Below are 24110 nucleotides of genomic sequence, written 5' to 3'. Positions count from 1 at the left end.
TATGGTCTCTGACGCTAAAGCGTATGTCAATTCCTGCAGCACTTGCGCTCAACAAAAACCCCTGGTCGGTCATCCATGGGGTTTTCTCCAGCCACTTCCAGCTCCTGAAGAACCGTGGACACATCTCTCTATGGATTTCATCGTGGACAAACCACCATCTAAGGGTCACATGGTCATATGGATTACTATAGATACATTTTCTAGAATGGCCCATTTTGTTCCACTACTGGGCCTACCATCTGCTCCCGAATTGGCACACCTGTTCTTTCTTCACATATTTTGACTACATGGCTTACCAAGGACATTGTCTCCGTCAGGGGTCACAATTTGTTGCCCAATACTGGCACGCGCTTTGTAGTAAATTTGGCATCAACATCAGTTTAACAGCGTACCATCCACAAGCCAATGGAAAATCTGAGCATATGAACCGCTCCTTAAAGTCATTCCTCCGCGCCTATATAAACGACTGTCAAGACAATTGGTCCAAACTCCTTCCTTGGGTGGAGTTTTCCCACAACTCCCATATTGACATTGCCATAGGTACAATGCCCTTTTCCACTGTCTATGGGAAGCAACCACGACCACCATTGCCCATACCGTTATCAGTACCCTCTGCTGCTGCACAAGCTACTGCTGATGCCCTCAAGGCACTCTGGAATCAGATGAACCTCCGTTTACGCCAAGCCGCATCCCGGGCCAAGAAGTCTGCAGACAGCCATCGACACTCGGCCCCTGAGTTGCTTCCCGGCCAGAAAGTCTGGTTGAGCACTCGGTATATTCGGCTTAAGATACCTTCCCAAAGGTTTGCACCAAGGTATATTGGACCTTTTCCAATCATTCATCATGTTGGACCAGTTACATACCAGCTACAGTTGTCACCTACATTGGGAATCCACAATACGTTTCACTTATCACTCCTGAAGCCAGTAGTCCTATCCTGGCCTTCGCAAAAAACACCTAAACCTGACCGACACCACCTATTAGGTTCATGAAGTCCTTGATGTCTGCCATAGGGGCTGCTAGTGGGAATACCTCCTTTCCTGGGAGAGTTATGGTCCCGAAGAAAATTTGTAGGAGCCAGCTCATAACATCCTGAATAAAACCTACCTCCTTCAATTTTGTCGTGCGCATCCGGGCAAACCCAGACCTCCAAAGGGGGGGGGGCATAAAGGGGGTTACTGTTATGCGTGCCAGCTGCAGCAGACACGCGGCTCGGCTCCCTTACCTCTCTCAAGTGAATCCAGTGCCTGCTTCCTTGTCCCTAGCAGCGGTTGGCCGCTGGCTCCATCCTCGGGTCGCCCCTGGTGCCTCCAGCTCAGCTACAGATCCTTGTGCTCCGCGTCAGGCTTCTCCACGTGGCCCACGGAGAGTCGCTGCCACTCAGTGCTGCGCCCTCCCTAGGAGCGCGTGCATCGCTGTGTCTCAAGTAGGGCCCGTGGCGGCAGCCCTGGATGATGACGTCAGCAGAGCTCTGGTACTTAAGCCCAGGCTCCGCTCTCTAGGATTTCCTTTGCAACAGGTCTCCTCGCTGGTCGAGTGCTCGTTGCCTCCTACAGATTCTCCTTGTTCCTGGTTCCTGATCCTCACTGACTCCTGTTCCTGGTTTCCTCATTCCTGTGTTCCTGAACCTCAACTTATCCTCAGATTTCCTCCTCGAACTTTGACTTCTGCTTTGCCTGACCAAGCCATTGTTTCTCTCCAAGCCCAGACCTCTGCTTTGCCTGACCACACCATTGCCTCAGTCCAGAGCCAGACCTCTGCATTGCCTGACTACTTTGTTGCCTCTCTCCAGAACCAGACCTCTGCATTGTCTGACTACTCCGTTGCCTCTCTCCAGACCCAGACCTCTGCATTGCTTGACTACATGTTTGATTCTCTCCCGATCTAGACCTCAGCCTTCCTTGCCGAACCCCCCCAAAATGTTAAATTACCTGGTGGTCCAGAAGGGGGGGGGGGGGCGGCGCATTCTCCCGCTCTCGGGCCATTGGCGCCATTTTGGCTACCACTGATAAAAGTGGCGCCGATGGCCCAATAAAAAAAACCCCACCCCGACCCTTTACAAATTACCCCTTTGCTTCTCCCACTCTCCTGATCCCCCCAAAAACCTTTTACATGTACCTGGTGGTCTAGAGGGGGGTCCGGGAGCCATCCCTTCAATCATACCCTCGGTGCCGGTGCTGCTGGACTGGTTTCAAAATGGCACCGATCGCCTTTGCCCTCACACTGTCACAGGGATCGACCGTTACTCCCTGTGACATAGTGAGGGCAAAGGTGATTGACTGCCAGTATGGCGATCGACGGTCGCTCCCTGTGACATAGTGAGGGCAAAGGCGATCGGCGCCATTTTGAAACCAGTCCAGCACAGGCACCGAGGGTATGATTGAAGGGATGGCTCCCGGACCCCCCGCTAGACCACCAGGTACATGTAAAAGTTTTTTTGGGGGGTCGGGAGGGTGGGAGAAGCAAAGGGGTAATTTGTAAAGGGTCGGGGTGGGTTTTTTTTTATCGGGCCATCGGCACCATTTTTATCAGTGGTAGCCAAAATAGCGCCGATGGCCCGAGACCAGGAGATCGCGCCTGGACACACCCCCCCACACTGGACCACCAGGTAATTTAACATTTTGGGGGGATTCGGGAGGGTGGGGGAGGGTAAAGGATTGTTTTTAAAGGGTCGGGTGGGTTTAGGGATTGTTTTGGTGTGCCGGTTTTCCCGCCCTCCCCCCAAATAATTCCCGTACTCGATTTAACGATTTTTCACGATAAATCGAGGGAATTCCTATTGTATCGAGTCCCTTACCGATTAATGAAGATTTTAAAATTATCGGACGATAATTTAAATCGTGAAAAAACGATTCACAGCCCTAGTTTATATTGTCAATAAGTTGCTCTGTAAGAAATAAGAAGCCTATGTCTTATTTGATCTATGTTTCACTGTAAACTGATGTGATATCTCAAATCAAATGTTGGTATACAAAAATAAGTAAATAAATAAATAGAAATGACAGTAGAAAAGGACCAACATCCATCCAGTCTGTGTTGTGCTACGGTGGCTGGGAGCGCTAGGGCTGAGATGTGTGCCCCTTGCGGTAATACGGATCTCAGCTAGAGTTAGAGGTGACCAGGCCCCTGCTGACCTGCATGCCTGAATGAAGCCAACCACGCATGGTTGGTCTCTGAGTTGTCCTCCGACTACTCCCAGCCCTTTCGGACCTGCTGCAGGGAGCAGCACAGGTGGCAGGCCGGACAAGAGACGAGGGCGAACAAGGGCTGAAGCTTGAAGGCTGAGACGAAGGCTTCAGGACTCAGGAGAAGAACACAAGGCATCAACAAGAGGAAAGACAGACCTCCGGAAGGGCGAGTGGGTGGAAGCTCTCCCATGGAAGGCATCTGGAACTAGAGTAGATGGAGTCTCAAGGAAACAGAAATGTCCGAGGCAAGGATGTCTCTTATGGACCTTGGGAAATCCAGACGAGATGGAAGGAACTGGGTAGACTTGGACGAAGACAAGTGGGCACTGTTCCTCAGGGCACCCTACATAGCCCACTACTCAGGGCGGACCCAATGGGCTGGTCACGGACCACCCTGTCCTCTATGTGCCCTACACAGCCTAAGAAGGCTGGTCATGGACCACGCGGGAGCGGGGCAGGCTCAGGAAAGGAATCCAACTGACTAAGGCTCCAATGTCCGAGAACAGGAACCGAACGGAATGGATTTACCCTCAGGATGGACATCTGGAGGACTCGAGGAGCCGGAACATCACAGGAACAGATATCAGGAAGATTAGGAATGTAAGGACCTCTAGCCATCGAGGACGTCAGGCCTTCTGGAACATCAGGAGGGCAAAGACGGAGGACATCAGGAACATCAGGAGGGCAGAGATGGAGGACGTCAGGCTCAAGAAAGGAATCCAGATGACAGAGGCTCCAGTGACCGGAAACAGGAACTGACGGAACAGATTTACCCTCGGGGTGGCCACCTGGAGGACTCGGGGAGTCGGAACATTGCAGGAACAGACATCAGGAAGATCAGGTACATCAGGACCTATAGCCATCGAGGACATCAGGCCTTCTGGAACATCAGGAGGGCAGAGACGGTGGACGTCAGGAACATCAGGAGGGCAGAGACGGAGGACGTCAGGAACATCAGGAGGGCAGAGACCGGGATCAGGAATAGCAGAGACGAAACGAAGAGGGATCCCTTGGAATACTGGAACACCAAGCAAGGGCAGGAACGTGGAGTCAGAGAGGAAGGAAAAGATCCTCAGACGACTGGCTCATTGCGAAGGCAAAGCTGACTAGAAGTTGAAGTCCTTTTATAGGGCTGGAGACAGGCAACTCCCTGGGAGGAGTTTGGATGGGCCGTACCTAGCTGGCACTATATGAGGAGAAGTGCTGTGGGCCGGCCCCTAGGGAGAAGAGCATGGCCAAAACCAGGAAGTCCATGCAGACCCAAGCAAGCCTCAGGCAGGCCCCAAGGACATCAAAGGCCTCACAGGCCCTGGAGCAAATCCTGGATAGTTTGTAGGCGAGACCCCGGTTTCAGAGTGGCCTCTAGAAAAGAGCTAAGAAGCCTCCCATAGCACAACTACAGGAGGATTCATAACAGTCTGCCTAGCAAGCTTATGGTAGTTTCTGCCGCACTATACAACTCACCCCCATAACATATCAGTTTCCCAGACCATCAAAGTCAGGAACTTTGTTGGTTGCTGTTTGAGTCCAAATTCCCTGTTATCTCTTGCCATGAAGCAGAGAGCAATGTTGGAGCTACATCAAGAGTTACAGGCATATTGGTTAAGGGTAGTAACTGCCATATCAGTAAGTTACCCCTATGCTTATTTGCTTTCCCAGACCACAAAATTTGATGTCCTTGTTAGTTGCTGTCTGAATCTAATTCCCCTTTTCCTCTTTTCTCCCTGCTGTTGAAGCAAAGAACAATGATGGAGTTGTATGAACAGTATGAAGGCTTATTGGTTAAGGGTAGTAACCAGTCTAGGGATGTGAATCGGATCCGATATCGGATCCGATTCTGGTTCCGATTCACATCTCTATAGATGTGAATCGGATCCAATATCGGATGTGAATCGGATCCGATATCGGATCCGATTCACATCTCTAGTAACCACTATACCAGCAAGCAAGTTACCCCCTTGCACTCAATTTTTCATTTCCATGCTCTAGCCTTTAGGGATCCACAGTGTTTATTCCATGAGCCTTTGAAATCTTTCACAGTTTTTGTCTTCACCACCTCCTCTGGAAGGGCTTTTCAGGCATCCACCACTCTCTCCATGAAGAAATATTTCCTGACGTTGGTTCTGAGTCATCCTCCCTTGAGTTTTATTTCGTGACCCCTAGTTCTACTGATTTCTTTCCAATGAAAAATGTTTGCTGTTGATTGTGCATCATTAAAACCTTTCAGGTATCTGAAGGTCTGTATCATATCTCCCCTGCCCCTCATTTCCTCCAGAGTATACATATTTAGGTCCTTCAACCTCTCCTCATAAGTCATATGATAGAGACCACCCACCATTTTGGTTGCCTTTCTCTGGACTGCCTCCATACTATCTCTGTCCCTTTTGAGATACGGTCTCCAGAACTGAACACAGTCCTCTAGATGAGGACACACCAAGGACCTGTACAAGGGGATTATCATCTCCTTTTTCTAAATAGTTATTCCTCTCTCTATGCAGCCCAGCATTCTTCTGGCTTTAGCTATTGCCTTGTCACATTGCTTTGCCATCTTCAGATCACTAGACACTATCACCCCAAGGTCCCTCTCTTGTTCCGTGCAAAACAGCCCTTTACCCCTCATCACATACAGCTCTTTTGGATTACTGTACCCCAGATGCATGACTCTGCACTTCTTGGCATTGAATCCCAGCTGTCATATCTTTGGCCACTGTTCATGCTTACTTAAATCACGTCTCATTCTCTCTACTCCTTCTGGCATGTCCACTCTGTTGCAGATATTAGTATCATCTGCAAACGGATACATTTTACCTTCTATCCCTTACGCAATGTCACTCACAAAGATATTTAACAGAACCAGTCCCAATCCTTGTGGCACTCCACTTAACACTGCTTTCTCTTCAGGGTCGGTTCCATTTATCATCACATACTGTCTTCTGTCCATCAACCAGTTTGTAACCACACTGTCCATCAACCAGACTGTATCAAAATCTTTGCTGAAATTCAAGTATGTCACATCAAATGCTCTTCCTTGATCCAATTCTTTAGTCACCCAACCAAAAAACATCAATCAGATTTATCTGACAGGACCTTTCCTTTGTGAATCCATGTTGCCTAGGGTAAGAACATAAGAACATAAGAAAATGCCATACTGGGTCAGACCAAGAGTCCATCAAGCCCAGCATCCTGTTTCCAACAGTGGCCAATCCAGGCCATAAGAACCTGGCAAGTACCCAAAAACTAAGTCTATTCCATTTTACCATTCCTTATGGCAGTGGCTATTCTATAAGTGAACTTAATAGCAGGTAATGGACTTCTCCTCCAAGAACTTATCCAATCCTTTTTTAAACACAGCTATACTAAATGCACTAACCACATCCTCTGGCAACAAATTCCAGAGTTTAATTGTACGTTGAGTGATGAAGAACTTTATCCGATTAGTTTTAAATGTGCCCCATGCTAACTTCATGGAGTGCCCCCTAGTCTTTCTATTATCTGAAAGAGTAAATAACCGATTCACATCTACCCGTCCTAGACTTCTCATAATTTTAAACATCTCTATCATATCCCCCCTCAGCCGTCTCTTCTCCAAGCTGAAAAGTCCTAACCTCTTTAGTCTTTCCTAATAGGGGAGCTGTTCCATTCCCCTTATCATTTTGGTAGCCCTTCTCTGTACCTTCTCCATCGCAATTATATCTTTTATGAGATGCAGCGATCAGAATTGTACACAGTATTCAAGGTGCGGTCTCACCATGGAGCGATACAGAGGCATTATGACATTTTCCGTTTTATTCACCATTCCCTTTCTAATAATTCCCAACATTCTGTTTGCTTTTTTGACTGCCGCAGTACACTGAACCGACAATTTCAATGTGTTATCCACTATGACGCCTAGATCTCTTTCTTGGGTTGTAGCACCTAATATGGAACCCAACATTGTGTAATTATAGCATGGGTTATTTTTCCCTATATGCATCACCTTGCACTTATCCACCTTAAATTTCATCTGCCATTTGGATGCCCAATTTTCCAGTCTCACAAGGTCTTCCTGCAATTTATCACAATCTGCTTGTGATTTAACTATTCTGAACAATTTTGTGTCATCTGCAAATTTGATTATCTCACTCGTCGTATTTCTTTCCAGATCATTTATATTGAAAAGTAAGGGTCCCAATACAGATCCCTGAGGCACTCCACTGTCCACTCCCTTCCACTGAGAAAATTGTCATTTAATCCTACTCTCTTTTCCTGTCTTTTAGCCAGTTTGCATGACTTTTTACTTTTCCTAGAAGCCTCTCATGAGGAACTTTGTCAAACGCCTTCTGAAAATCCAAGTATACTACATCTACCGGTTCACCTTTATCCACATGTTTATTAACTCCTTCAAAAAAGTGAAGCAGAGGTCTAGCAATCCTCCTGACTGCACATAGTTCACTATCCTTTCCTTCAGCAGAGTCTCCATTAATTTTCCCACCACCGAGGTAAGGCTAACTGGCCTGAAGTTTCCAACTTCTTCGCTACTCCCACTCTTGTGAAGCGGGACCACCACTGCTCTTCTCCAATCACGTGGCACCACTACCATTTCCAAGGATCTATTCAACAGGTCATGCAGCAGACTCACAAGCACATCTCTGAGCTCCCTCAGTATCCTTGGATGAACCTCATCTGGCCCCCATGGCCTTGTCCACTTTCAGTTTTTCTAGCTCATCCCATACATTATCTTCTGTAAACAAAGTTTCATCTACCCCATCTCCTTGTTAACCAGCAACAGTCCTTCCCTAGGACCGTTGCCTCTGTATAATGTCATAATGCCTCAGTATCGCTCCATGGTGAGACCCCACCTTGAATACTGTGTACAATTCTGGTTGCTGTATCTCAAAAAAGATATAATTACAATGGAGAAGGTACAGAGAAGGGCAACCAAAATGATAAGGGGAATGGAACAGCTCCCCTATGAGGAAAGACTAAAGAGGTTAGACTTTTCAGCTTGGAGAAGAGACGGCTGAGGGGGGATATGATAGAGGTGTTTAAAATCATGAGAGGTCTAGAACAGGTAGATGTGAATCGCTTATTTAGTCTTTCAAATAATAGAAAGACTGGGGGGCACTCCATGAATTTAGCATGTGGCACATTTAAAACTAATCATCACTCAACGCACAATTAAACTCTGGAATTTGTTGCCAGAGGACGTGGTTAGTTCAGTTAGTATAGCTGTGTTTAAAAAAGGACTGGATAAGTTCGTGAAGGAGAAGTCCATTAGCTGCTATTAATTAAGTTGACTTAGAAAATAGCCACTGCTATTACTAGCAACGGTATCATGAAATAGACTTAGTTTTTGGGTACTTGCCAGGTTCTTATGGCCTGGATTGGCCACTGTTGGAAACAGGATGCTGGGTTTGATGGACCCTTGGTCTGACCCAGTATGGCATGTTCTTATGTTCTTTAGAGAACACCAAACTAAAGTATTTGTTTAATATTTCCACCATTTCTTCATCTCTCTCCACACACTGATCATTGTTACCTTTCAATTTCACTAACCACTTCAGACCCCTCCTGACCCCCCCAAGGCTTGCCAATAATCCCTGGGGGTCCAGCGGGGGTCCGAAAGCGATTTCGTTGTCGGCTGCCAGTAATCAAAATGGCGCCAATAGCCTTTGCCCATACTATGTCACAGAGGCTTTCGGCGCCATTGGTCAGCTCCAGTCACATGACAGGAGCACAAGATGGCGCCGATGGCCATGTGACAGGGGCTGACCAATGGCGCCGGTAGCCCCTGTGACATGGTAGTTCAGAGGCTATTCGTCACCATTTTAAAGAGCACGGCTTGCAGTAGCACGGGCACGGAGGGCAAATGGAACCTGGGACCCCGCTGGACCACCAGGGATGTACTTAGTAAGTCTTGGGGAGGGATCGGGATTGGGGGGGGGGTGTTGTATTATAGTTTATTTAAATGTTTGGGGTGGGTTTTAATTTAAAAAAAAAAAAAAAAGTGTTCCTCTCCCCATGCAAACCCGAAAAACAAAATTTCCCCGAAAGTCGGGGAAAATTCTTTTCGGGTTTTGGGGCCTCCGAAACCACAACGAGTTAGGAAATTTCGTTGAATTTCCTAAGTCGGGCGAAAAACGAACCACATCTCTATTAGCGATATCAAACCATACCATTTGATGATCACAAGTGCTGAGGTGGGCACCTACCCAGACATTAGAGACATTATCCCAATTAGTGAGCACTAAGTAGAGTATCACATCTTCCCTCCTGGGTTCCATTACCATTTGTTTGAACTGAGCCCCTTGCAGGTTATCCACTATCTTTCTACTTCTGGTAGATTCCACAGATGGGATTCTCTAGTCTACGTCCAGAAGATCATGGTTGATCAAGTTGTACAACTCCATTACAGTGGGTGTATGAGCCTCCACAAGGGAATGGCGGAGGCAGATCCTCGTGGCTCCTATGTGTGTAGTGAGCCTGGGTAGTTGATGGTTTGGTGCAAGGCCTTGCGATACATGGCAAACCTTAGAAAAAGAGTACGTCAAGAGAAGCCAGATCAGGGTGCATTCCCTCAATGGTCCTGGGAACAGCTCTTGGATTATGGACTGGTGCAGGACCCCACCCAGAAGGGCATTGTGAAGGTGAAGCTCAGCACTTGTTACCTGTAATTGTTCTTGTTAATAAAGCTGCAGCCATCTATATTCTAAATTGATTTAATGGCTTATGTCTATTTGTGAGCTAATGAGGCTGCAATGTGCCTATTGATGTTAGGATTGTAACCAGGGTTATTCTGTGCAGGTCATAAGAACATAAGAAATTGCCATGCTGCGTCAGACCAAGGGTCCATCAAGCCCAGCATCCTGTTTCCAACAGAGGCCAAAACCAGGCCACAAGAACCTGGCAATTACCCAAACACTAAGAAGAACCCATGCTACTGATGCAATTAATAGCAGTGGCTATTCCCTAAGGGCCGGATTTTAAAAGCCCTGCGCACGTAAATCAGGCCGGATTTACGCGCGCAGGGCACTCGCACGCCGGCGCGCCTATTTTGCATAAGCTTCCGGGGCGCGCACAGCCCAGGGACGAGTATAAGTCCCAGGGCTTCGTAAAAGGGGCGGGGGAGGGGGCGTGTCCTGGGGCATGTCCCGGGTCAGGGGGCGGTTTGGGGCGGGGTCGGGGGCATGGCATCAGTCCGGGGGCGTGGTTGAGGCCTCCGGACCAGCCCCCGGGTCGGGTGATGGCGCACCAGCAGCCCGCTGGCGCATGCAGATTTACTCCTGATTTCAACAGGTGTAAATCTGCCAACAAAGGTGGTGGGGGGGGGGGGTTAGATAGGGCCGGGGGGTGGATTAGGTAGGGGAAGGGAGGGGAAGGGGCGGGGGGGGGGGGGGGTGGAAAGAAATTTCCCTCCGAGGACGCTCTGATTTCGAAGCGGCCTCGGAGGGAAATTTTGGAGCACGTACTTTTGTTCGCCTGGTGAGCGAACAAAAGTACTCGCTCGCGCTCATTTATAAAATCTACCCCTAAGTATAATTGATTAATAGCCATTAATGGACTTCTCCTCCAAGAACTTATCCAAATCTTTTTTGAACCCAGCTACACTAACTGCACTAACCACCTCCTCTGGCAACAAATTCCAGAACTTTATTGTGTGTTGAGTGAAAAAGAATTTTTTCCGATTAGTCTTAAATGTGTTACTTGCTAACTTCATGGAATGTCCCCTAGTCCTTCTATTATTCAAAAGTGTAAATAACCGAGTCATATCTACTCGCTCAAAACCTCTCATGATCTTAAAGACCTCTATCATATCCCACCTCAGCCGTCTCTTCTCCAAGCTGAACAGCCCTAACCTCTTCAGCCTTTCCCCATAGGGGAGCTGTTCCATCCCCTTTATCATTTTGGTTGCCCTTCTCTGTACCTTCTCCATCACAACTATATCTTTTTTGAGATGCGGCGACCAGAATTGTACACAGTATTCAAGGTGCGGTCTCACCATGGAGCGATACAGAGGCATTATGACATTTTCTGTTCTATTAACCATTCCCTTCCTAATAATTCCTAACATTCTATTTGCTTTTTTGACTGCTGCAGCACACTGAGCCGACGATTTTAAAGTATTATCCACTATGATGCCTAGATCTTTTTCCTGGGTGGTAGCTCCTAATATGGAACCTAACATCGTGTATCTACAGCAAGGGTTATTTTTCCCTATATGCAACACCTTGCACTTGTCCACATTAAATTTCATCTGCCATTTGGATGCCCAATCTTCCAGTCTTGCAAGGTCCTCCTATAATGTATCACAGTCTGCTTGTGAAATAACTACTCTGAATAATTTTGTATCATCCGCAAATTTTATAACCTCACTCGTCGTATTCCTTTCCAGATTATTTATATATATATTGAAAAGCACCGGTCCAAGTACAGATCCCTGAGGCACTCCACTGTTTACCCTTTTCCACTGAGAAAATTGACCATTTAATCCTACTCTCTGTTTCCTGTCTTTTAACCAGTTTGTAAGCCACGAAAGGACATCGCCTCCTATCCCATGACTTTTTAGTTTTCGTAGAAGCCTATCATGAGGGACTTTGTCAAATGCCTTCTGAAAATCCAAATACACTACATCTACCGGTTCACCTTTATTCACATGTTTATTAACCCCTTCAAAAAAATGAAGCAGATTTGTTAGGCAAGACTGCCCTTGGGTAAATCCATGTTGATTGTGTCCCATTAAATCATTTCTTTCTATATTCTCTATGATTTTGATCTTGAGAATAGTTTCCACTATTTTTCCAGGCACTAAAGTCAGGCTCACCGGTCTATAGTTACCCGGATCTCCCCTGAAGCCTTTTTTATATATTGGGGTTACATTGGCCACCCTCCAGTCTTCAGGTACAATGGATGCTTTTAATGATAAGTTACAAATGTTAACTAATAGATCAGACATTTCATTTTTTAGTTCCTTCAGAACCCTAGGATGCATACCATCCAGTCCAGGTGATTTGCTACTCTTTAGTTTGTCAATCTGGCCTACTACATCTTCCAGGTTCACAGTGATTTCGTTCAGTTTGTCTGAGTCATCACCCCTGAAAACCATCTCTGGAACTGGTATCTCCCCAACATCCTCATTAGTAAACACGGAGGTAAAGAATTCATTTAGTCTTTCTGCAATGGCCTTATCTTCCCTAAGAGCTCCTTTAACCCCTCTGTCATCTATTGGTCCAACCGACTCCCTCACAGGTTTCTTGCTTTGGATATATTTTAAAAAGTTTTTATTATGAGTTTTTGCCTCTATGGCCAACTTCATTTCAAATTCTCTCTTCGCCTGTCTTATCAATGTTTTACACTTAGGTTGACAATGCTTATGTTTTATCCTATTTTCTTCAGATGGATCCTTCTTCCAATTTTTGAAGGATGTTTTTTTTTTTTTGCTAAAATAGCCTCTTTCACCTCACCTTTTAACCATGACGGTAATCGTTTTGCCTTCCTTCCACCTTTCTTAATGCACGGAATACATATGGACTAAGCCTCTAGGATTGTATTTTTAAACAATGTCCAAGCCTGTTGAACACTTTTAACCTTTGCAGCTGCACCTTTCAGTTTTTTTCTAACTATTTTCCTCATTTTATCAAAGTTTCCCTTTTTAAAATTTAGTGTTAGAGCTGCAGATTTACTTATTGTCCCCCTTCCAGTTATTAGTTTAAATTTGATCATGTTATGATCACTGTTGCCAAGTGGCTCCACCACCGTTACTTCTTTCACCAAATCCTGTGTTCCACTAAGAATTAAATCTAAAATAGCTCCCTCTCTTGTTGGTTCCTGAACCAATTGCTCCATGAAGCAATCATTTATTACATCCAGGAACTGTATGTCTCTAGCAAGTCCTGATGTTACATTTACCCACTCAATATTGGAGTAATTGAAATCTCCCATTATTTTTACAGTGCCAAATTGGTTTGCTTCCCTGATTTCTCTTAGCATTTCATCATCTGTCTGACCATTTTGTCCAGGTGGACGGTAGTATATTCCTATCACTATACTCTTACCCAATACACATGGGATTTCTACCCATATAGATTCTACTGAGCATCTTCTCTCTTGTATGATCTTTATCCTGTTGGACTCTATACCCTCCCGGACATAAAGTGCCACACCCCCACCAAGTTGATCCTCCCTATCATCACAGCTTCACTTTCTCCAGCATCTTCCACAGGCATCACCTCTCCAAATATGTCCTGGGTAAAAATTATTATTTGTGTCACTGTTATTTCTTCTTCTGAGGTGCTCCATTTTTCTGTTTTAGGGAAATAGTGTGTACTATTTGTAAACAGGGTGCACTATTTTGAAAGAAAACAAAAATGGGCTCATTCATGGTTTCAAACAAAATTCACATCCCTAGTAGCCACTTTTCCTGTCACTGATACAACCTACCCTAGCTGTATCAAAACCCTCTTACCTACTCCAGCTCCTTTGTCTGCACCATGCTTTCTCCTTATGAATTCTTTACATCTCTGCTTTTGGGGGAGTAAACGGTGAGTTGCTTGCAGAAGTGTAGAAGTTCTTCCTACACAATAGCCTAATGGTTAGAACAGCGGGCTGGAAGCCAGGGATCAAATCCTGGTGCTTCTCCTTATGACCTTAAGAAATATACTTCATCTTCCATTGCTTTATGTATAAGCTTAAAGGTGAATTTTAAAAGAGATGTACATGCACAGAATAGCAGAGCAAGTAGTGCTTATTCGCATTAGTGCTATTTTATAAATATCGCCCTTACGCACGCAAGTATAGATGCATGAATAACTATGCTCATATAACAAAGCAGCAGATTAGGGATGCTCTGAGATGGGAGGCCATCATGTAAGCGCACAAATTGTGATTTTATAATCTGTGAATGCTGCGAGCATAAGGCTGTGTCCTATGCATATTTACTTCTACTATTTATCAGGTTTAAGTCAGAATCAAACTCTTTAAAGCCATATACTGGCAGGGTGAGGGGCCTAGGTAAACTGGCAGGGGTACAGGCTGAAGTACCAGAAGACTTAGATAGACTGGGCAAAGTGGTGAACTAATTGGTAAAACTGGAAATTCCCTGTGAAAAAATGTGCTTACTTGTGGGTATAAAAGCCAACAAATCCTTTGGAAAATGTGGAAATAACATTTCCTTCCTGTAACTGCTTAAAATTAGGTGCACACATATGTGTACTAGGTGTATTTTTTATAATGCATGTGCACTTGTGCAGACCCCATACAATTCAAGTGCATGTGGGCTCACACTCACATATGCGCATATAGGGCCTCATTTTCCAAAGCTATCGCAGGCCTGCGCTACTGAAATCGGGGCGGAGTCGGCCCCGGAAGAGGAGGAGTGGGGGGCGTCACCGGGGCCGACTCTGCGAGGACAGCGCGCCGGGCGGAAAGGTAAGGCCCTTTTCGCTCTCTATTTCGCACCCAATAACTACACCTTCTATGGTGTAGTTATTGGGCGCGATGCCGGCAGCGATCGCACCGCGGCGGTGCGATCGCTGCCGGGCCACCCCCCGCTTCGGCCCCTGCCCCCCCCCCCCGTTAGCATGATTTTCTAAAGTATTGCAGGCCTGCGATACTTTAGAAAATGAGGCCCATAGTGGTGAGCGCACGTTCCTTTTAAAGATACTGTCCCAAATCGTAAGTCCTCTGGAGATAGGGATATACCTATGATACTTGAATGTAATCCACTTTGAAGTGGTACAGAAGGTGTAATATAAATAAAAAAATATGATTATTATTATCCCTTTGTACATCTTAACGCTCTCATTCTCCCTGTCGTTTATTACCTAGAACTGGTAGAGAGTTTCTGTTTGGCTGTTTTCTCCAGCCTCGTTTATAAATTCCACTAATCATTTTGAAATTTCTAGCTGCTAATTTTAGAATGTACCTCCCAACACACATATTCAGGGAAGAAACCTTTAAAACAAGTATGTGGGTACCCATACATGCACGTATGGCTACACAAGTGAACATAACGCTAAAATTTCAAATCATGCGCGCATTTGCATGTGTATGTTTGCTCCTAATTTTAAGCCATTACTCGAGCAAAGGTGCTTCTCATGTCTTCCTTAAGAAATAGTCGGCGTTAACAAGTGCAGCTAAGTGGATTTTAAACATGCTCGTGGGAAGAACATAGCCATTTTTCCCACTCCGTCCACCAATTTTCACAGTATCACAAGGTTACCCAGACCCCTTTGGTTCTTCATCATGTACTGCCCCCATTTGTCGCAGATCCCTCACCTTGTCATGTTAGGCTTTAAACGTGAATTCTGCAGACCTGCTCCTCATCAGGAATAGCAGTAACTATATGTGGCTAACAAGCCGTCACATGCTGAGGCCTCCAGTTTTAAAATACAGATTTATGAGTGTAACTGTTGGCCCTGCCCAGGAATGCTCAGGCCCCGCCCCTTTTTCACCCCCTTTTTTTTCAGCTTGTGTAAGCGCATATATGTGCACAATTAGCAGCTTTTAAAATTGTGTTGCTCACGTGCGGCCCGCATACTCGCTTGTATGGGATTTTTAGCATGTGCAACACTTTTAAAATTTGATCCTCAGTGAGCAAGGAGTGCATGTCATATTTTGCATCCATGCTTTGACTAGTTATTTTATTTTATTTACCAACATTCAGTCTCAATCGAGATATCACACCAGTTAACATTCAGGTACTGTAGGTGTTTCTCTATCCCCAGAGGGCTTATAATCTAAGTTTTTGTACTTGAGGCAATGGAGGGTAAAGTGACTTGCCCAAGGTCACAAGGAGCGACAGCAGGACTCGAACCTTGGTCTCTTGGTTCATAGTCCACTGCTCTAACCACTAGATTCCTTTGCAGTTTGCTTTAAGATGACAATGTTTTTTCTAAGAACTTCTCCAAAGCATTAAATCCAGAACTACAGACTACTTGGCTACTGAATTTATGTTTTTGTCATCATGCATGTTACATTTTTGTACAAAATTGAGAGATGCTGTTGAACAGCTTTACCAGGTATGGTAGTTGGTTGTAATATTTAGAGAATCACATAAAGAATGTTTTGAAATTTGCTTGTAAATTAGTATTGAATATATTTTTTTGTTGTTTGTTTATAGTGGATGTACAAGTTAGAATGATTAAGACTGTGAAGTCTTCATTTTGGCATGACAACCGGCATGATTAATGATAAAGGGAGATGTCACTGAATTGTTTTACCAGTGGATATTTTATACTGTATATACAAATAGAAACATGGAACACTTATGTATCAAATTATACACAAATATTATATCATCAAATATTATATCATCAAAATTTGTATTTTAAATAATTTTATGCAAACAATTAAAAAAGCAATATAGTAAAATTCCAAATACAAAAGGAATGCTATAAAAAGCTGCTTGTGCAAAATTGCATATAATTACATTTAGTTTGCTTTAGAAAAATGTTGTAGGCAGGAGAAGGAAGGCTGAGATGAAATAAATTCATTGATGAAAGCTTATGTGAACTATGTTTTAGCAAGAATACAATGCTGTGGTAATAATTTGTAGTCTAACACATCTCTATATGGAATTGATGTGCATCCTTGGTGCACATACACATTTCCCCCTGAGGAAGCCAGTACTGGCGAAACAATCAGGCCTTTATTGGGGCATGGGGCACGAGAAACCTCTTTGCTCTGCTGAATCATTTTACAAGTTGATAAGAAGCACACATCTACTGTATCTTGCTCTTCAAGTAAATCAGAGACTTTTGTCACTTCTTATTTCTCTTTATGGAATGTTGAACACATTTGATTAATGTATTTGTTCATCTTTTTAGTGCAATCTAAATGTAATTTTAAACAAGCAATATTTTTGAAGCATTCCTTTTATATTTGGCATTTTATTATGCAGCTTTGTTTGCATAAAATTATTTAAAATAAATGTTTGATGATATATTTGTATATAATTTTAAACATAAACATTCCATGTTTCTATTTTTGCACAGAGGGTATAGAGGAACAGTTCAAACACTACTTTCTACCTAATGTATTTTTTATTATATATCATAAAACTGGAGCTCGGGGCTATGTTTAAATAAGGAATTTAAATACTGTAATTTGGACTGAGGTGTTTTCCCATGCAGGTTCCTAAGGTGCGTTTAAAAGAGCCAATTAAGCACAACCTGTCATGATATTGCTTAATTAAAATTTCTAAAATGCAAAACATTGCAATTCTTGTAAAGAAAGTAGTATGAATACATAGCCAGATGTGTAGTATAAGAACTAAAAATTGTTACTTAATTTGTTCAGAATACTTTACCAAATATGAGTACAAAATGTTTCCATACCTTTACTTATCACTAACAGTAGTGAGAGACTGTAGAGTACATAATAATTATTTTACCTTTCTTCAAATGAGTTTTTCAATTGAGTCTTAAATACATTTGAGTAAATGTATTTGATGTATAAATCAAATTATATTTCCTAAAAATGTAATGGCAGTTTAAATTTATATGATAATCTGTCTATCCATATATAGATAGATAGAAAAATAGATATTTATATTTATATATATGGCCTTTATAGTCCATCAATCTGAAGAACTTGTTCTCGGCAGATTGCAATGAGAATTATACTGCATTTTACATTTTTAGTAAAAAAGAGAAGGTCTCTTAAATTTTTGTATATTATCATCTTAGAACAGAGTATGTAAAATAGTTCTGACTAATATGATACTTATTTTCCTTCAGTGATTGTGGTATTATTTGTGACACTAAGACGGCAGAAGAAAGAGCCTCTGATCGTTTTTGAAGAGGAAGATGTCCGTGAGAATATTATAACATATGATGACGAAGGTGGAGGAGAAGAAGACACAGAAGCTTTTGACATTGCTACATTGCAGAACCCAGATGGAGTCAATGGATTCATGCCCCGGAAAGACATAAAACCAGAACTTCAGTATACACCAAGGGATTTTGGAATTAGACCAGCTCCAAATAGCGTTGATGTTGATGATTTCATCAACACAAGAATACATGAAGCCGACAATGATCCTACTGCTCCTCCTTATGACTCTATTCAGATCTATGGCTATGAAGGGCGAGGTTCAGTGGCTGGTTCACTTAGCTCATTAGAGTCAGCAACAACAGATTCGGATTTAGACTACGATTATCTACAAAACTGGGGACCTCGATTTAAGAAACTAGCAGACTTGTATGGCTCCAAAGACACATGTGAAGATGATTCTTAACAATAAAGTTTCATGTTTGGCCTTAAGAACTGTGTCTAATGAAGAATCCAGAAGACATATAAGTTAAAGTTGGTATTTTTTTAAAATCAAGAAAAGGCTCATTTAACCTTTAAAAATTTTACAGACCAATTCCTTCAGTAAAAAAAATAAAAAAATAAAAAAAAAGACATTACAAAGTGGTAAATACTGTGAAGTACCTTTTCTTAAAATGGCAGACATAGAAGGTTATCATCTTCATCCGAACAAAACCACTTGTGACATACCACTTATTTAAAAAGAAAGAACGTGAACCTGTTATGAGGGAGACATCTTTTACAATATGTATTATGAACATCTAAATCTTTTAAGTCAAAGAAGCTTCCACAAATTAGAGAAGATAACAGTTTTGAGCTGTAATTTCGCCTTAAACTATGGACACTCTATATGTAGTGCATTTTTAAACTTGAAATATATAATATTCAGCCAGCTTAAATCCATATAATGTATGTACAGTACAATGTACGATTATAATGTCTCTTGATCATCAATCTTGTTACTGCTGAATCTTGTAAATCTTTTTGCTTATACTCCTGTCTTAAACTAATACGTGCCAGATATAACTCTGTCTTGTTGCAGTAAGAGGCGCCCTATTTGTATGTCATTTTTAATGTATCTATTTGTACAATTTTAAAGTTCTTATTTTAGTATACATACAAATATCAGTATTCTGACATGTTATGGCATCACACTTATATTTTATGAACATTGTACTGTTGCTTTAATATGTGCTTCAATATAAGAAGCAAACTTTGAAATAAAATGATTCTTTTTTAAATTTCTGTATTGATTATTTATAATTCAATGACATGTAATATGTATAATGTTCTTTAGATTGAGTTCAACAGATTTTAGCATCTATTTCTTACTTTAAATTATTGAAGGCCAAAATTGAAAGCGGTTTGTCTGGTTAAGACCAGCTAAACCTTAGCTGGGAAACTGGGGGATTTAAAATCCAGCCAGTCTGAGTAACCCTGACTTAGCTGGCTAAATTGTTTAGCTGAAAAGGTAGTCAAACAAGTCAGGGGTTGACCAGGGATGCTCTGAAGTGGAGCATACTCATCCACCTAAGGCCTGAATTTAGCAAAATGCACTAAGTATCACATGTGTTAGGAAAAGAGGTGTGTTTTATGGTAATAGGCTGTTTATTGCACTTTGTGCTAATACCTACGAGGCAGATTTTAAATACTTGTGCGATCGCGTACTTTTGTTCTCGCACCAGGCGCGAACAAAAGTACGCTGGATTTTATAAGATACACGCGTAGCTGCACGTATCTTATAAAATCCGGGGTCGGCGCACGCAAGGGGGTGCACATTTGTGCAACCTGCGCGCTCTGAGCCCAGCACAGCCTGCCTGTTCCCTCCGAGGCCGCACGTCCCGGGGCTTTACGCGCACCGGCGGCCTATGCAAAATAGGCGTGCTGGCGCGCGCGGGCCTTTTAAAATCCGCCCCTATGTGAAGTACAAATTGTGATAATTTTTTTGTACTTTGTGATAAGTGCCAGAATTGATGAAGAGGGAGGGAGGGAGGGAGAGAGAGAGAGAGAGAAGGAGGGAGAGGGAGAAAGAGAGAGACTAGCCATAATGCCTTCACACTAGATAGGTATTTATATCTCTATGGGAGGCCCACCTAGTAACTCGAGGTGAGGTTTAGGTATTAGTGTAAGGGTTAGGGGCCACTTTGACATTCAAAGTGAGACGTAGGAACAGAACAGTGCTTTCCTGTGAATATTTGATGACCTTCGGAGTGAGGAAACTCTTGGGATAATAATTTAAAGAATAAGAGTTATGAATTTGCCTCTTTTTTCAAAAATAAAATTCAAGATTTAAACATCCAGGCCTCACAATGTATCACTTTACCTATTAACCCCTCAGTTAACTGGTCAACATTTGATTCAGTTTCTTCTGTAGAAATTGTTAATCTTATTAAAAAGATGACACCTGCCAATCACCCTTTGGACAAGATGCCTATTAAACATCTTAAGTCAGTTCAAGGCATCATAGCCAAACCATTGGCTGATATCATTAATTTGTCATTAGAAGAGGGCTTATTTCCAGATAGCCTAAAATGTGCAGTAGTGAAACCTATTTTGAAAAAAGCCCTACTAGATCCAGAGATTTTGGCCAATTATCGTCCAATATCAATACTCCCATTTTTGGCCAAACTACTTGAAAAGGTGGTCAATCGGCAGCTTATGGACCATTTAGAAGAAAATCAGTTGCTTTTCCCATCACAATATGGTTTTCGGAAATGCCACAATACTGAAACTCTCCTAATTTCATTATCTGACACTATTCAAAGAGGCTTTGATCAGAATATTTCTTATCTTCTAATTCTGTTAGATATTTCGGCGGCATTTGACACCGTCAATCATGAAGCTCTTATTTCAAGACTTCATGAAATTGGCCTCTCAGACAAAACATTGGCTTGGTTTAAATCTTTTCTCACTAATAGATCATATGTAGTCAAATTGGGAACAGTAGAATCCGAGGTAGTAGACCTCCACACTGGAGTGCCACAGGGTTCTTCTCTTTCACCAACCCTGTTTAATATTTATATGGCCCCATTGTGCAGATTTCTAGCGGGACTCGGGTTGGTGCATTTTTTGTTCGCAGAAGATGTTCAAATTCTGATACCTATAAAAGATTCCTTGTCGGCTACATTGAAACTTTGGGACATGTATTATAAATCAATAAAACAGCTCCTCACACATATGTCACTAGCACTTAATAATTCTAAAACTGAAATACTGCTTACCTGCAACAAAGTTACAGAGAAAATAGAGGCTGACATTTTAACCTGCACCCCATCATATAAGATCCAATGAGAAGCTAGAGATTTTGGTTGTATTCTTGACTCTGAGCTGAGCATGAAAGCAACAATAAAAGCTATCTCAAAAGATGGCTTTTATAAAATGCAAATTTTAAAGAAATTGAAGCCACTATTGCATTCAAATGATTTTCGAATTGTTTTACAGGCCTTGATTCTACCAAAATTAGATTATTGTAATGCGTTATTATTGGGTGTACCAATGTCAACCATCCGACTGCTGCAGCTGCTGCAAAATGCCGCGGTACGACTTCTGTCCAACACAAATAGGTTTGATCATGTTTCCCCCGTTCTGATGAAGTTACATTGGTTACCAGTCCAGTCTCGCATTCAATATGTGTTTAACTTTAATTCATAAAGCCGTATATGGAAATAATACCGAATGGTTAAATGCCTCATTACGCATCCATGTCCCATCCCGGAACTTGAGATCGCTTGGTCAAGCTTTACTGACAATACCATCACCAAAACTAGCTCATCTTGGTTCAGTGAGGGAGAGGTCACTGTCGCTGGCGGGACCAAAGTTGTGGAATTCATTACCTGTTGAAATTCGTACAGAGGAAATATGAACAGCTTCAAGAAACAGATAAAAACTTGACTATTCGAGCAGGCTTTTAATCAAGCTAATTGACTCTTTTTGTATTTCCTTTGTTGTTTTGCACTTACTGCAGCTTTTTTTTTAATGTGTTGTGTTCTATTTAATATAGGTGTTTTATTAGTAATAATTGCATTTTTAAAGTGATTTATTTTAGTTAACATAGGAATAATTTTATTAAGTAGTATTTTAATGTTTAGGTAAAATTATGCCAGATGTATAATGATAGGTTTGTTATAATTGTTTTATGTCAAATTTTGCTACAGCAAATTCTGTTATTGTAAACCGACATGAAATTAATTTGAATGTCGGTATATAAAGCTGAGCTTGATGGACTCTCTACCTGGGTAACATCAAGCTAGGTTGAGAGAACATTGCACAATAGAGATGTGAATTGGGACTGGTATTGGTTCGGATTCCGGTACCGATTCACATCGTGAAATTTTTATCTTGCAGTCCGATCGGGTTTTTTTTATCGGCTGTGCCCGAGTCGATAACCAAAAAATACAGCCTACTCTTTAAAATGAGTTTGTTAGTATCCCCCCACCCTCCGGACCCCCCCAAAAATGTTTTTAAATACCTGGTGGTCCAGCGGGGGTCCCGGGAGCATTCTCCTGTGCTCAGGCCGTTGGCTGCTAGTAAACAAAATGGCGCTGATGGCCCTTTGCCCTTAGCATGTGACAGGGTATCCATGCCATTGGCTGGTCCCTGTCACATGGTAGGAGCAATGGATGGCCAGCGCCATCTTTAAAAATGGCGTGGGCCATCCAGTGCACCTACCATGTGACAGGGGCCGGGAGGGGAGGGGGAGGGGGAGGGAATCGTATTGTTGCCGTTTGGGTGTGTAAACTATCATGAAAATCGTTAAAATCGTGAGCCGGCACACTAAAACCCCCTAAAACCCACCCCCGACCCTTTAAATTAAATCCCCCACCCTCCCGAACCCCCCCCAAATGCTTTAAATTACCTGGGGATCCAGCAGTGGTCCAGAACGGCGGCGGTCCGGAACGGCCCCCTCAATTGAATCCTGTTGTCTTCAGCCTGCGCCATTTTGCAAAATGGCCGCCGCAAAATGGCGGGGCCATAGACAAAAACGATTCGACGCAGGAGGTCGTTCCGGACCCCCACTGGACTTTTGGCACCGGCCATACGCGAATTACCTGGGGGCCATACGCGAATTACCTGGGGGCCATACGCGTATGGCCGGCGCCATTTTCCGTACGGAAAACGATTCGCGGCAAGAAATCGCTTCTTGAACCCCGCTGGACTCCCAGGAACTTTTGACCAGCTTGGGGGGGCCTCCTGACCCCCACAAGACTTGCCAAAAGTCCAGCGGGGGTCCGGAACGACCTCCTGCGTCGAATCGTTTTTGTCTATGGCCGCCGCCATTTTGCGGCGGCCATTTTGCAAAATGGCGCCGGCTGAAGACAACAGGATTCAATTGAGGGGGCCATTCCGGACCGCCGCCGTTCTGGACCACCGCTGGATCCCCAGGTAATTTAAAGCATTTGGGGGGGGGGGGTTTGGGAGGGTGGGGGATTTAATTTAAAGGGTCGGGGGTGGGTTTTAGGGGGTTTTAGTGTGCCGGTTTTCCTGCCCTCCCCCTTCCCCCGATTTACGATTTTTTAACGATAAATCAGGGGAATTGGTATTGTATCGTGGCCCTAACGATTTTTGATGATTTAAAATATATCGCACGATATTTTAAATCATCAAAAAACGATTCACATCCCTACCCTAGACTACTACCTAAACCTCACCTCGCGTGACTAGGTATGCCTCCCATAGAGATATAAATATCTAAGTGAGGGCATTATGGCTAGGTTCTCTCTCTTTCGCTCTCTCTCTCTCTCTGTCTGCCTACTTGGCCAAAATTCCTGCCCCAATATCCTCCCCTTTTTCTCATTTGCATTGCACCAAACATTATGGTGCTTTCGCATATGTTAATGGCATTTTTTGCATGTGAAAACGCCATATAGCACTTTGAGAAATGACCCCCTAAGTTAGCCGGACAACACCGATTTTCAGCATTATCTGGCTAACATAGGGGTCAATACAAAAAATTTGCACTGAAAGTGGGCACTGAGTGTTCAGTGCCCACTTTCCTAACGTATCCCCAGGCACCTTTCCTGGGGGTGTGATGTAATATTTAAATTAGGGCTTGCACTGTTGAGGAGGAACTAGGGGAGATTTTGCACCCCTAGTGCCTCCTTGACAGCATGTCCCGAAGAGAGGACCGCTGTTGGC

At 43.3% G+C, this 24110-nt stretch overlaps 1 protein-coding gene across 1 annotated transcript in view; it reads left to right on the top strand.

Annotated features, from left to right (window-relative positions):
* CDH11 (cadherin 11) overlaps positions 1-19216 on the top strand; it is a gene marked incomplete in the record, with an annotated part of 315442 nt that extends 296226 nt beyond the window's left edge. Inside the window, 1 exon segment of the mRNA XM_029608176.1 lies at positions 17903-19216. Coding sequence (XP_029464036.1) covers positions 17903-18402 — 500 coding nt within the window.
* Positions 19217-24110: the final 4894 nt, after the last annotated feature.

Source organism: Rhinatrema bivittatum, chromosome 7, assembly GCF_901001135.1.
Source record: "Rhinatrema bivittatum chromosome 7, aRhiBiv1.1, whole genome shotgun sequence".
Taxonomy (NCBI): Eukaryota; Metazoa; Chordata; class Amphibia; order Gymnophiona; family Rhinatrematidae; genus Rhinatrema; species Rhinatrema bivittatum.
The sequence above is the reverse complement of the archived record's forward strand: the minus strand, read 5'-3'. Positions and strand labels throughout refer to the sequence as shown.